This window comes from Anguilla rostrata, chromosome 7 (genome assembly GCF_018555375.3).
Source record: "Anguilla rostrata isolate EN2019 chromosome 7, ASM1855537v3, whole genome shotgun sequence".
Taxonomy (NCBI): Eukaryota; Metazoa; Chordata; class Actinopteri; order Anguilliformes; family Anguillidae; genus Anguilla; species Anguilla rostrata.
Window position 1 is genome coordinate 16,896,196 of NC_057939.1, and position 14,339 is coordinate 16,910,534.

At 40.2% G+C, this 14,339-nt stretch overlaps 2 protein-coding genes across 3 annotated transcripts; both read right to left on the reverse strand.

Moving 5' to 3' along the window:
• Positions 1-264: 264 nt before the first annotated feature.
• depdc4 (DEP domain containing 4) lies at positions 265-6,394 on the reverse strand. 2 transcript variants are annotated; one of them, XM_064343268.1, is made up of 10 exons: positions 6,251-6,309; positions 5,847-5,917; positions 5,500-5,589; positions 4,726-4,874; positions 4,329-4,524; positions 3,765-3,997; positions 3,377-3,519; positions 2,695-2,820; positions 2,151-2,229; positions 265-2,042 (listed from the first exon to the last, which is right to left on the reverse strand). In XM_064343268.1, the coding sequence occupies exons 3-10, from the start codon at positions 5,541-5,543 to the stop codon at positions 1,843-1,845; spliced, it is 1,170 nt and encodes a 389-aa protein (XP_064199338.1). In that variant the 5' UTR covers positions 5,544-5,589; positions 5,847-5,917; positions 6,251-6,309; the 3' UTR covers positions 265-1,842. The 2 variants fall into 2 exon arrangements, with proteins under 2 accessions (XP_064199338.1, XP_064199337.1); XM_064343267.1 differs by having other exon boundaries at positions 5,500-5,917; positions 6,251-6,394.
• A 761-nt stretch (positions 6,395-7,155) lies between these two features.
• actr6 (actin related protein 6) lies at positions 7,156-14,116 on the reverse strand. Its single transcript, XM_064343272.1, has 11 exons — positions 13,551-14,116; positions 13,067-13,184; positions 12,784-12,852; positions 12,563-12,686; positions 11,165-11,300; positions 11,003-11,059; positions 10,317-10,415; positions 10,122-10,200; positions 8,692-8,863; positions 8,060-8,198; positions 7,156-7,724 (listed from the first exon to the last, which is right to left on the reverse strand). The coding sequence occupies exons 1-11, from the start codon at positions 13,616-13,618 to the stop codon at positions 7,595-7,597; spliced, it is 1,191 nt and encodes a 396-aa protein (XP_064199342.1). The 5' UTR covers positions 13,619-14,116; the 3' UTR covers positions 7,156-7,594.
• Positions 14,117-14,339: the final 223 nt, after the last annotated feature.

Here is a 14,339-nt window from a genome sequence, read left to right on the forward strand (position 1 = left end):
TGTTACCTTAACTATAGACAGAGCACCCTTTGTGCTAAAACACGTCTTCCCTGAATAACCTCTCTGGCGCATGTATGTTGCATCATCATATCTGGCCATCATATCAGTTATAATCAGACAGTGGGTTGACAAGTTCCATTTTAAGTCATTATCCATCTGTTAATGACACACCCCAACACTATTGTGTCCCAGTAATTATGCACACACAGCTGAATACATTAGTTGACTCACTGAACAAGACAATAAAAAAAAATTACAAAAATGCACACAATTAAAAGTTTATTGACATGGCTAACTGTGAAATTACATTGGTTAGTTTCACACATTTTAGTGCATTTCAATATTCACCATGTTGTATGTAACCTGAAATCCAGATAATTTATTTTCATGCTGAAAGATTAACACAGAAAACAGCACAGAAAACTTGCACAATGCAAGCATTTAGGCATTGTATTATAGAACTCAAAAATGTTTGTAATTCAAAAAATCCGTTTTTAATTATAATTCTCTTCAGTACCTTTCATCTTTATTTCCATGACATGCAATTTTAAACCATTTTAAGAACAATAAAATAAAATCAAAACCAAATTAATCACCAAACAAATTCTAGTTAATTTGGTTTGTCCAATTGTTGCTACATACTCCACATACTATGTACATGGCTTCATATTGCTCAAAAGTGCTCAGTTTATTTGTCCTTCACCTGTGGTTTTCTGGAAAATGTACAGGAGAATAATACAGAATAGGATTAAGACCCCATGCCTATGTGCTCATGCCTAAAGGCACTGCCCATCAGGAAACATCTAGAAAGGAGAACTCGCTATACCTCTGTAGTGGTTTTGGTTCCAGTTGTTTTGATTCATTCATCAGTGCAATTACAACACTATCAGGGATTTAACATACTTCACTTATGTGTTCTTAATTTGTTTATGACAGTGCTGAATATGTAAGGCATTACTGTGTCGCCTGTATTGTATTACAAGACCAACATTTCAAGGATTATATCTTGGGGATGCAAAATATATTTTGCACTTCAAAAGAAATTTCACTAAAAAAGTAATTTTACTAAAGCTGTACTTATTTTTTGTGATCTTTCCCTCAACATTATTCTTTTTTCAAAAATCCCTGCAGAACCTAATCCATACGTACCTATCGTAATGATTAGCGACTACCCGTACATTAGCAAAGAACACAAGTGTTAATATAAATGTCAACCACAGGGTCAAGTGGACAGAGCATCACTCATTTACTCACCAGATTCTTAAAAATCACACTCATTTGCTAGACCTATCATCTAGCAAGAGCTTCACAGGTAAATCACCAGGTGAATAAATTATTTCACCTTCCTCTCGGAAGACTACACAGTATCAGCTGGACCCTCTGTGTGGTTTCCATAATTTACAGTGTAACCTCCTGGGTAAGAACATTAAAACATTAACAGTGCAAATAAACAAAACAGGCAAGAGAGAGAAAGGCTGCCACCAAAGAATTAAAAATTAAGTTAATTTCAAGGAATTAGAATGCTATTGCACTCAGTAATTGCAGCAGGCAGCCTGGCTACAGTGTGTGGACTTAGTGCTAATCATTTACATTTAATGCTTATAAATTACAGTACCAAGAAACATTAGTGTTGAGATGAAGTAGAAATCGATTCTTTCTCAAGGCCATTTTCTTACCATGCAATTTGACACTATATCAGAGCTAATGACTCTCCAAAACAGTGCTCAGATCAACCAGCGGTGCATTCTTTGTGTCTGCTGTGTGAGTGAGGAAAAGAACAGATTACTTTTTTAAATTGTGGAGCAGTGCTGGCTCAGGACCACTAGGTGGCACTGCTCACCACTAGAAGGTGCTGGAAAAATGCTGGAGGAAGACCACAGGATGGTGCTTCTGGAATTCCTTGATGAGCCTTCTCCTCTCCTTCAGAGGCATGGAGGCACTCAGACTGATGTGGCGGATGAGCTGCTTCAGGCTTTCCAGAGTGGCTTTCTCTCTCTGGTCCTCATACTGTTTCACTGTCACACGCTGGCAGTAGGAGAATGCTGCCAAACAGTACCACCATTAATATCACATACTAATTCTCCAGTATTGACCAAACTTTGCCCTGGCTGTGCTGCCCAGATCTAATCCTCGGTAAAGGCACTACTCACTTGATGTTATATCTGCATCCCCTCCCTGTTGCAAGGCTTGCAGGGTCTTCCCCACAGCCTCAGTCAATGATGCTGGGGTCTGTATCATTGTGATAAAACAAAAAGATCATACATGTATACATGAATTCTGTCAAGAATGGAATGTCTGCTTATTAATAACAAAGCTGAAGCAGGAGTCTAAATAGATAATACTGGACACTCATATATTTATTACCATCCACAATTGTCAGAATCAAATTCCACATATTGCCTAGGTTGGCCGCATTCTGTAGTAATTCATTACCCTTTCTGAATAACTTCAGCTCACAGGATTGTGCTGTATGGACAGTTATGGAGGTGCACAGTGTGTCTGCCTTGGCTGGGCAGTTTTATGGAGAAATCACTCCTGTGGGAGAAACTGCCACAGTAACGGCCTTTCAAGGTCAGGCATGGCTGTACCTTTGTATAGATGACCCTGCTTTTAAAGGGCAACTAGACTGAGTGTGGCAGTGTCCGTAAACAAATGATGTGACCTTGCAGACGGTTACAGGAGAGTAGACCATACCTTGAAGAGTTGGGAATGGTTGTCCATCAGAAACAGAACAAGCTCTTCACTCTGAGCTCGGGTCAGGGCGTTATTCTGAACGACTGCCTTCAGGAAGGTCCGAATGACTGTTGCCCGGTTGTCTGCCTGTGTCCAGCAGCACAAATGAAACCAAAAAGCCTCAATTCAAGTTTAGTGTGAATAATACACAGACATCCAATGCACATTTCACTATAGATTGACTGCCCCCAAGTTACGCAAGGTGATAATCACTCCGTTTGTCAAAATTTCTATCATTTCAATTTCAAATGGTAAATGGACTGCATTTATATAGCGCTTTTATCGAAAGCGCTTTAGAATTGATGCCTCTCATTCGCCAGAGCAGTCAGTGGTTAGGTGTCATGCTCAAGGACACTTCGACACGCCCAGGGCGGGGTTTGAACCGGCAACCCTCCGACTGCCAGACAATCGGTCTTACCTCCTGAGCTATGTCGCCCCGTAAATGTAAAATTATTTTTACATGCCGGTATGTAAAGGCAATGTTTCCCCCGACCTTGGTCCTGTATATGCTAGTTTTTTTTGTCTGTTGAGAAGTTAAGGTTGTTAAAAACATGGATCCCCAGGACTGAGTTTGGGAACCACTGTGTTAAGGAACAGGCTTAAAGCTGTTAGGAGGTACCAGCTGGCTGGCGAGGTACAGTACCTGCCTATGCAGACGCACAGACTCTGGCAGTGCAGCTGCGGCCATGAAGCCCAGCAGACTGTGCAGCTCGGCCCTCGCGCCAGGCTGTAGCAGCCGCAGGCACAGCTGGGAGGCCGTGAGGGCGTCCTCTCGTTTCCCACAGTCTGAAACACAAGAGGCAAGAGGAGGGAATGGGTGAGGGAGAAGGATGAGTCTTGCACTGCTGACCAACTGCTTCCATACGGGAGTTTGGGGATGAGGAGCAAAATTCAGTGTTCAAATGTAACATTACAAGCATATGTCAGGGGCACTGTGTTTCAGTTGAATGTGAAGCGTGGTGAGGTGCTACAAAACTACAGAAACATTGTGGGGTACGATGTGCTCTTGCAGTAGGGCAAAGCAGCTTCACCGAGCAGTTCCAGTATGGCAACATGGATGTCGAGGTAACGGCCAGTAAGCAGCGGCGCCCTCTCCTGACTGCCGTAGTACTTGGCAACGGTGTCGAACAGCAGCCTCTTCTGTGCGGACAGGCTCTTGTCCCCATCAGCACTGCCCTGCTGGAGGTGTTCCCCTGCCACCACAATCAGCTGGTCTGGGAAGTGCTCGAGGCAGTCAGCGGCAGCAGCCAACCAAGAATCCAGTCTATTACAGGGGCACAGACCTAGATTTTAATTTTTCTCAGCTGTATATCATATTATACATAACAACATCCCATAAGTTACATTTCTTATTACATATAGCAATATTCCATATGTAAATTGAATTTGGCTTCACTATAAAGTTCTGAAGCATTAATACACACTGGATCAGCTTTAGTTCATACAGTTCTTACACATTCCAGTAAGTTCAAGTGTCAGTTTCTGGTCCTGACTGGGGAAGGGTCAGTATGCATTTTTGATTCTGTGTGGAAAAGGGACAATATAGTCTTTTGTTACTGACTGGAGGAGGGTAAATATAGAGCTTTGGTACTAACTCAGGAAGGTTCAGGCTCTGCGTCACTTCTCGGTCCACACAGGTGTTGGAGATCACAAGGTCAGCGTGGTTACTCAATGGGCCAACTCTCTGCAGCTCAGTCTTGCCCGGAGATGTCAGGATGCAGTCCAGGACGGGCAGCTCCACAATCTGCAGCAGCTGCACGAGGGTCTGCTGCTTCCACACCTCTTCCACCACTAGGGGGGATAGAGAGCCGAGACCAGTAATTCAACATGTGAAGAATGTACCAAAGCTAATAAACTGATGATTTTTTTCTGTTTCTTGTCAGTTGGTAACACTGTGTAATGAAAATCCCATGTCTTACCACTCAATAGCAGGCAGATCTCATCTTGTAGCATCTTAGCTCTTAGCCACATCACACAGACAGAAGCCATTACCTGTTTTGGACAGAAAGCTGGTGGGCGGGGCTGTTCTCAGGCCTGAAGGGGTGGAGGGGTGCAGGCTGATGGTCTGCAGCAGCTTCTCAAGCCTCCTGTCTGAGGACTCCACGGCAAGAGGGTTGGAGATTGTCCTCATTTTATCCAATCTAGGGATGGAAAGAGGGGACTCTAAAATAATGCCTTCTTCACTGCTTGGGCTGTGTTTTACACTTTAAAACCATTTTCTCTATCATTGTTGTGTTCTGTGTGCAGTCTGGCTGAGCAGTTAGGCAAGAAAACTAAGCCAGCATTTAAAAAACTGAAGCTTCGTCACCTTATGAATTGAGAAACATTACAGTGTTAAGTCAGAGAAAAACAATAGCAAAAGCAGAAGTGAATCTCATGTTTATCACATTCTATAACCTTGGTACTTTAGTGCTGTTCAGTAGTCCCTATGGCACTCACAAAAAATACATGATACATTTCTGTATCCTTTATTTATAGAACTGTGAAATGCATATCTCAATATGAGTGGTTCTTTAACTAATGGTAAGCACCACAGGTTACTTTGTCTCTGAGCATTGCCATGTTGACTTACAAAACAGATCAATTCTATTTTCAAGGTTTTACTAGATTTTCATTATTATATTCCATTACATTTCATGCTGACCTTGTTCATTGAGATCATAGCGTACAAAAACATGATACAGAAACTGACTAGACATTTAATTTTCTGTTTGCACGATTCTGCACCACAATTACCACAGAGCATTAGATTAGATTATTCTATACCTGGGAATTTTCCTTCTCCTCCAGCTGGTCTCGTCAGGTCTCATATTCTCTTCCCCACAGTGCTTCTCGCTGGAGCCAGACAGGCCATCGCTGTCGAGGAAGCGATACAGACTACAACTCGAGTCTTCGAATAGCGTATCCTTCTGGCGGCGGAAGAGCTTGGTCCCAACAGGTTCAAACACCCTGGCCTCCATAAGGGCCTGACAGAGGCGGGTGGCCTTGAGACGGGACACCTCGCTCGAGCAGAAGTAGATGTTCTGCATGAGGTGGCTGAGCAACACGTCAACCGCATCAGAGCCCGTAAAACAGTCGCTGTGTGTGCGCAGGTGCTTCCGCCGGGGCCTCACCTCCAGCTGCGTGTGCAGAGCAAGGATTAGGCTCCTCCAAAGCTCAGTGGCACGAAATGGTCCTGAGGAACCTGAGAGAGGAATAGGTCAGTGTATATACTCCTTCAGCAGTTATAAGTTAGACTTAGGAGTACTGCAGCTGAATGTGGTATGTTGCTATGTATTTGTGATCCGAAAGCTAATGTCTCTTAGCTAATATTTATTTTCAACTTTATGTAAAGATCTTTTTCTAAATTTGAATGAGGTCTAAACCTGGCTAAAGCCAGTACGATAGCTAACTAGCCCCCCAACGTCTTTAGGACTTTGTACTAAGTAGTAACATATGCGCTGAAGTTAATATCGTGCTTTCTGTATCCTGTTTGTGCTGAAAGGTTTAAAATGCTACATTATCAAACATTTCTCACCTATTTGCGCATTTTCCCTTATGCTTCGCGTTTGACTGTTTAATCTTCTAAACCTAGGAGTCAAATCGACCGCCATCACGAAACAGGAAATAACGTCATCTCGATTGAACCAAGAGATCTTACCGTACTGAAGCGTTTGATCTTTTTCACGCTTAATTTACATAACTGATACAAATACATCACATATTTTCTTATTAAAACCATTTTAATTATAACATTTTGAATTTACGTTAACATCCTTGATCCTTTATCGAGGTTACCCTAACACTTGACCAGCAGCTAGGTATAGGCTAGTTGAATGGTCTGTTCCACTGTCAGTGTTTATGCTACTCAAACAACGTACAATACGTTATGTTACTAGCGATGAGTTGGTGCGGTGACCGTGAAGTAAATTGGTAAATAGTGCTTTGTTTTGGGATTTTTTAAAGTCTTAACCTAGACTTAAAGTGCTTAAAGCAAAAACGTGAAATGATTTACCAATAAAGGTACGGTTCGCCAACGTCAACGATAATTTTATTTACGGTACGACCTCATCTAGTTAATATCCTTACGTTGTTAACGTACAACGCTGCATATACTGTACACAGACTGTACATAGACTGTACAAAATAAGGTCTGGGTGCCAACTTGTATGGCGGATGATGATTGCGCAACAGAAAACTAATCTGCGTCGTTGTAATTAGGCTAGACCATGCCCTGCTTCGGTCATTGCATAAAATAGGTCTGCAGTTGATCTCAAAAATTATTAAACTTTTCAAGAGTCCTATGTCATTTGTGCCTTTTGACACAATTGTTCAATATATACTTAAATATAACTTTTAAATATATAAGTTTTTAAAGCGATGTTGACATATATAAATTAAACTCACATAGTTTTGATTAAGAAAAAAGCAGAATAAGTTAAATAAAATGGAAAAAATACATCTTTTATTTTTTTCACAACAAAATCCAATGTGGCCTGAATAAACAAAATTCCTTTAGTTGGTATAGTACTTGCTCATGTAACTGAAAGGATACAAAGCATGACATGTCAGAAATAAATTAATCTACCATGAGTCATTAACAGCCAGTAAAACCTCGTTACTTCATTAAACAAATACTCAGTGCTAGAAATGGTTCCCTCCTGCACAGGAATGTCCTCTGTTTGTAAAATAAATCAATCCAAGACCAAAATACAAAGCCAGAGAGTTATGTACATGGATCAACTCTGGCCTGAGCAATTCTGAATTGTTTCTATGGCACTGCTAAAGTTGTTGTGCACAGACTTGCAAGTATCGTCTTGTTTCTCTTTTCAGCCTTTTGAGTGGAATGTCTGTCTCACTGCAGTCAATCAAGTTCACTGCGTTAAATATCAAACTTCTCTTCACATATGTAATGTCCATTCTCCTCATAGTCTTCACGAGTGACCACCATCTCATCAAAGTCAGGGTTTTCTGAAAGGAGTTTTCCTCCCTCCCAGGAGTAGCAGATAGGACTATGGAAAGAAAGAAGAGAGATATGTACATCCAGAAAGAGTACCATACAGCTATAGATAATAGGGAGTGCTGTGAATTTGCCCTCGAGTGAAAACGGGCAGTACAGTGGGTGGGTACTGACAAAAGACTGAGCCTCAATAATTATGCACAAATTACACACAAGGTATAAACAAGAATACAGCACCTGACTTACAGAAAATATGTAACACATAGATACAGCGCAATACACTGTGGATTTCATTTATAATATTGCTCCCAATTTGGATTCCTCAGAAACAGGTCTTTCAAGATTTTCATCTTGTTGGAGCTGACAACCTTGACCTTGTTCACTTACTTGTGTGGCTGCACCACGGACACATCAAAGTCGGTCGGAGTGAGAGAGCGGACCTCCTTGTACACTCGATCCCTGAAGCCCGGAAATAGGGTGTTGCCACCCGTGAGGACGATGTTCTTGAAAAAGTGGGGCTGCATCTCTGAACAAAAACACCACAACCAGTCATGTTACAAACAGGAACTGAACTGACCATTCACAAGCCATGCCAAAAAGCCTGTTCTGGATACAAGACACAAGAAACTACTCTGAACAATGATGTAGGTCACCAGTATTTAAAACACAACACATAGTGTACATTTATTCAGTTAAATATTTTTCAAAATAGCAACATTTCAGACATCTCAGAATTAAAGCAAAAACAAGCCATGCAGTTAACCAAATATTTTGTCATTAAACATCTTGTAGATGATCTGTCTTCTGAGAGAACAGTACAAAAAATACCAAATTTATACTAGTTTTTTTATTATAAAGATTCCAAAATAGTTTTAGAATCTAACTTTGCCAGAACTGGCACAGAAAGGCCACTTGAATCCTTAGACACTGAGGTTTCTCCTGGCAACTGCCATATCAGCCAGGCCAGCGTGTAACTCTAACCATGGTAGTGACAGTTTAGGAGTATGGCCCTCTCCTACCCTCGGGCAGGTTGTTGACTGAGTTGACCAGTGCCTCTGGAATGCCCATCTCCTGAATGCCAATGTCCGAGGGATGGAAAATCATCTCAGGAACAGCGAACCTCTCATTGGTCAGCCGTAAAATCTGCTCCCCGGTCTTATACTTTCCTGTGAAGTTCATCTCTTCACGGGGCTAGAGCCAAACACACACACAACCCAAGACAGTAAGTCCACAGGTTGATCTCTTTCTATGATAATGGAAGCATGGTTCTCCCTACCTTGGGATAGTAGATGTAAATCAGTTCAGCAGTTAACTGGTACAACTACACTGTAAGCTATACATGTCCCTATTAAATACACAATAACATATAACAAAATGATTCAGGTCAAACAGACCGGTTTAACAAGTCAATACATATTGTCTGTTGGCAGCCCCAATGACACAAAACATACTAATACTATACTAAAATTTCATTAAAACAATGCAAAACATTGGCCATATCAAGTGTATCCCTGTATTGTGAAATTATAGTGAACTCCAGCATAATGGCACCATAAACAGGTTTGCTGAATGAATTCAATATTGCATATTCAAAGTTTCAAGTTGCATCAGCTGCCATGCTCATTTTCATTTTTACCAGTTTATCCAACCACTTAGGTAACCACCTCCCCTCTGATCCCATTCAGGTTATTCTGGAGTGTATTGTAACATGGAACTGAGATGTGCTTACACATATTAAACACTGATGGCTGTTAAACTAAGGTGTTGATTCACTAAAAGTTGTTTACAAAATGGAGTATACTTTATAAATAACAACATTATGTATCACAGTAAACTAATTATTTCCAATGCTCAATATACAAGGAAACTTGAGTTAAGAGGTTTTTTTTCCTTCAGGTGTTATTTTTTCCTTCACACATCATTTATTTATTTATTTAGCACAAGAAATAAAAAGAAAAAAAATACTAAATATACATAAGTTGACCTATACATTTTGAAAGTAATCATGAGTAGTTAGGGTTATGAGGAGCCATGCAAGGAAGACCAGAGAGACCATGAGGGGTTTATCAAATGGCTCCCTTAACAAAGCATGGTTTTATAGATTACATTGTAGATATTATGCAGTTCAGGTACGCAATAGACAAATCAGCTACGAATTAAGTGCCATTTGACTTTTTTTGAACAGCTGAGAAGAAAGGTAAAAGTAATAGGAAGGAAGTACATTGGCTCCTCTGAAATGAAGACTGAACTGAGACATATTTGTTCAAGTAGATGGCAGTCAAATGATCCATTATGTCCTCATCAAATATTGTAACTCCTGGAAATTTTAAATATTTTTGTTTCAACGCCTCAATGTGCCATCTACAGTAACAACAGCATTACCTGAATCACATAACTGAATGACCTGATATTAGTGGCCTGAAGAAAAATAGAGAAGATGAGTCCTTACTTTGCAGAAACCCTTTTTGATGGCGCTGAAGTCTGGGAGGACGTAGTCCCTCATCACTGTGTTCTCCTCTCCTTTTAACCTATGGGATATACAGGTACACTATAGCATTACTTCTGCATGATTCTGGACATCCCAGTTACATTCACCTGGATGGAATAGTTACATGAATGGGCCAATTCCCTTGCAGATACTCACTGAGCAATTTCCATGTCCTTGTAGAAGTCCTGGGATACATAGCACACATCTTCTTTCACCTGATTGATCACATACGTTTCATCCATGACATGCAGCTGTCTGCCAGAGATAATCATAAATTATGAGTCAATGATAATACAGTTCAGTATATTAGAAAGCAGTTAGCACTAAATTATAAATTACAAATGTGAGAAGAACTAATTTCAGCCCTTAGGAAACCAAAAGCCAAAATATAAAAGGAACATTGACAATACCATTTATGAACACAATGAATTTATTATAGGTCAGAAAAATATGCATGAATCTGTATTCTTAGAGAGAGTTTGAGGTCTGTGCTCAAGCAGCTAGATGAGTTCCTACCCTAAAAACATATTTCAGAAGTTGGGGAAAAAAAAGGCACAAAAAAGCTCTTAGGAAATATAGAAAAAAATGTTATCACTTAAAACATGACATTTCGGTCTCCAAGCTACAGCGGCTGAAATGTCATGTTTGAAGTAATAAATATTTTTCTTTTTTCCTAAGAGTGAGTGTCGCACCTTTTTCTGTATTTTCTTAATCTGTATTCTTTACATTAAATCGTTACATTATTTAGTAGTATTGGTGTTCGGACATACAGCAACATACTGGAATGCTCCCACAAATTTAAAAGCTCAAAACAGCAAGCTCAGACATAGTTGCACCATTACCTGTATGAAATGATCTCCTTTAAATGATTGGTCAGCAACTTCCCACCTACATTCATCCTAAAAGGTAAAAATGTGCATGAAAGATGTCAACAAAAAAGCCCAGCTCAAGTTTAATGTCTATTCACTTCATAGCGAAGAGAAGTATTGATAAACGGGGGTCACCTGCATATTCCATCTTTCATTTTCTTTCCCCTGCAGTAGGGGACAATGTGAGTGAAAGAGAATCCACTGTCCACCACGATGCAACAGAGCTCCGAGCTGTTCTCCTGGAAGTATCGATGTGCACTCAGGGAGCCAGCTGAAACACAGAGCAAATCCAGACTACACTAGAACAAGCTTGACAGTGTCTACCTCCATTTGTTTCCTAAAACTTTATGCACAGACCTATTTAAGTCATTCTAGATCTGTTAAATGGAAATCTTGAAACAGTAGCATGATTGCAGTACATTCAATCCACCATAAGACAGTCCACATCTACGCCCTGGGGCGGAGATTAAGGGGGGCCAGGGATACCCGCATAAATTAAACTATAACATCATATATTATTATACCAAGGTCTGGCTTAATTCTTATTCGATGGACGATGTGTGTTAAAACTGTTTAATGCACAGGTAGTTCAGGTTAAAAAAATTTCACTGTTCTAAATGCTTATACTGCCTGGCCAGCTGACCAATCTTGCAGATGCCCTGCAAATTGTCTAAAAGGCAGCTGCCTCCACCTCCGAGAATTCAAGTAGTTGGTGTCAGCAGAAATGCTCATATTTTGAGGGCGAACTGCCCTCAAATTATTCATTAATGAATAATATTTAATCTTTGGCAAATGACCATGATATAAACTGAATAGTCTTCTCCTAGGTGGGTGTTAAAAGGGTTTGAAAACACTCCGCGTCATGCACAGAAACCTTTTAATGCACAACTCTCCAGGCAACTAACAGATAACTGACTGGTTACTGTGAGAAATAAATGCACCACTGTTACTACAGCAAGCAACCCACTACAGTGCGCACACCCCAACACACACCTGCACACTTGAGTTTTCTTTATTTCGAGATCATGCAAACTCTGCCATTTTCCTACTGGATGCAGATTGAAAATGGATATCTGACATTTAAAAAATATGCGGTGCTCAAATAAATAAACCTAGCAACGTGCAGTTAGTAGGCCTATAGCTAGGGTTACCAAGCATCCCATTAAATATGGAACCGTAATGTAACTGGAAAGTAAAGTACGCAGGAGAGAAAACAGAAAACTCTTGGATGGATGACTAAAAAAAAAAAAGCAGTCACCAACCTACAATGCAACCATGGAAAAATATGTGACCAATACATTAAGGATATATCAATAACTTTCCCTGCTTAAGTGCTGTCATTCAGGACCTTTTTTAGAGCTGAGATCACTCAAAACATAAGATGTTGGATGTCAGGTGTCCACATACTTTTGGCCAGAATCATATCTCCAGTCAAAGGAAAAATATCAAGTATCCAATGTAAAGAGCATGACTGACACTGACACATTGACCAAAACGATCCAAGCACATACAACCCTTTTATACGGAACCCACCATTTATTCTGAGAGCTGCTTGAAACTGGTACTCTTCAAACAATATCTCGTTCATGGACTCCTGGATTGACGTGAAGTTAAAGTATGGTTCTGTAATCACTATACTGGTGTCTGAAAAATCCACCTGAAACCAGGAAGAACTCGATCAATTAAGTACAGTGTAAACAAGTAAAAAAAACTTTTTTGTAAACAAATGTAGGCAGGCACTCTTCTCTCTTCACCTTGAACATTTCCTTTCCAAAGAGATGATCCCACACCTTCCGTTGCACATCCCAATTTACCAGGTATCCCTGAAACATCACACGTGCACAAAACACTGCTCAAATTCACTGAAATCACTGATGATGTGCGCAACGAAACCATGAATTTTTTCATTAGCAAATGTTCGCTGGCAACAGGTGAATACTTTACATTTTATGTTGCACAAAAAATGAGTCATCGCTGTGGATAAGAGGGTATGCTAGGTGGTTGAAATGTAATGAGATGAGCTCTTCAACGCCTTACCTTCTGAAAAGGCAGAATATAGAACAGCCCAGATGGATCCTTTATTTCGTCTAACTGACTGGCGGTGAACGTCTTCAGTCTCGAGGTTTTTGAACGAAATTGACAATTCGGGATAACGCTGCAACACAGGGATTTGTGGTTAGCAAGCAAACCCAGCTAGCTGCTCGTCAGAAACTTTTGCGATAATTTGGTATTGGCAAACTATCCTTCGGAAGCTGCACTAGCAACGCTGAGAACATTACAGACAGTCTGCTTTTGAACTCAACTATCCAGCGAGCTTTTAGTTTTAGCCAACTCAATCTTTAGTACTTCGCAGTATAACCTTTAAGTATTAAACTATTGTACGTTAATATGTTTGCTACATAGCAAATCTAACTATCTTGTTCATGATGGTTAAGCGATAAATTCTAGGCTAGATGCGACAGACGTGTTAGCTAATGTTCGCAGTAAATGTTATGCTGTGCCCGTCATACTGTAGACTTACCTGACTTTTTCATGGCTGTATCCAATTTTAGCCGTATAGGCTCCATTATCAAGGACTAGCGTTGTCATTACTAATCATATAACCGTTTGTTTATAGCTATTGAGACTCTACAGCACTGAACTGTTCATTGCTCTACAGGCACATTCCCCTCCTCGAACTATTTTTGTGTGCTACTTTTCGGTATTGTGCTTTCGTTTTGTTGTCCGTGCTACAACTAGTGTTGTGATATTGGTTCCAGCGTCGGGAAAGGTCAACTTGTTACAGTTGCAGGTACATTACATCTACGTCACAGTCTTCAGGACATTTCGTTACAAAAAGGGCAACATGATAACAATAGATTGCAAATGTTAAAGTGGATGTTTGAACACATTCAGATAAAGCCCATAAACCATCCGTCTGGAAAACACACGTTAAGTCTCAATACCCTTCGCTTTGCTGTGTGAGGAATACTCCGAGCTAATAAGCACGTGAACTTTGTTTGCCATTGTTCACAACTGTCCGAATAAATTCAGGACGCTAAGCAGCTTTATAGACAGCAAACAATAATGCCTGAAAATTAAACCACAGTAGCCTTCTTGCATTTTTTCTAATATTTTATTTCGTCATATCCGTAAACAAAGAAACCCCCCATGTGAATTGGAATGTACCATAGTCCGTACTGGAGCAGGGACAAGATTGCCTAAATATACGTAGTAATTAAAACCCTTAGTTTACTCTTAAATATCTAACTTAGATGTAAGTGTTCTATAAATTCTGACAGTTGTTGTATATTCCCAGTTAATACCCTAT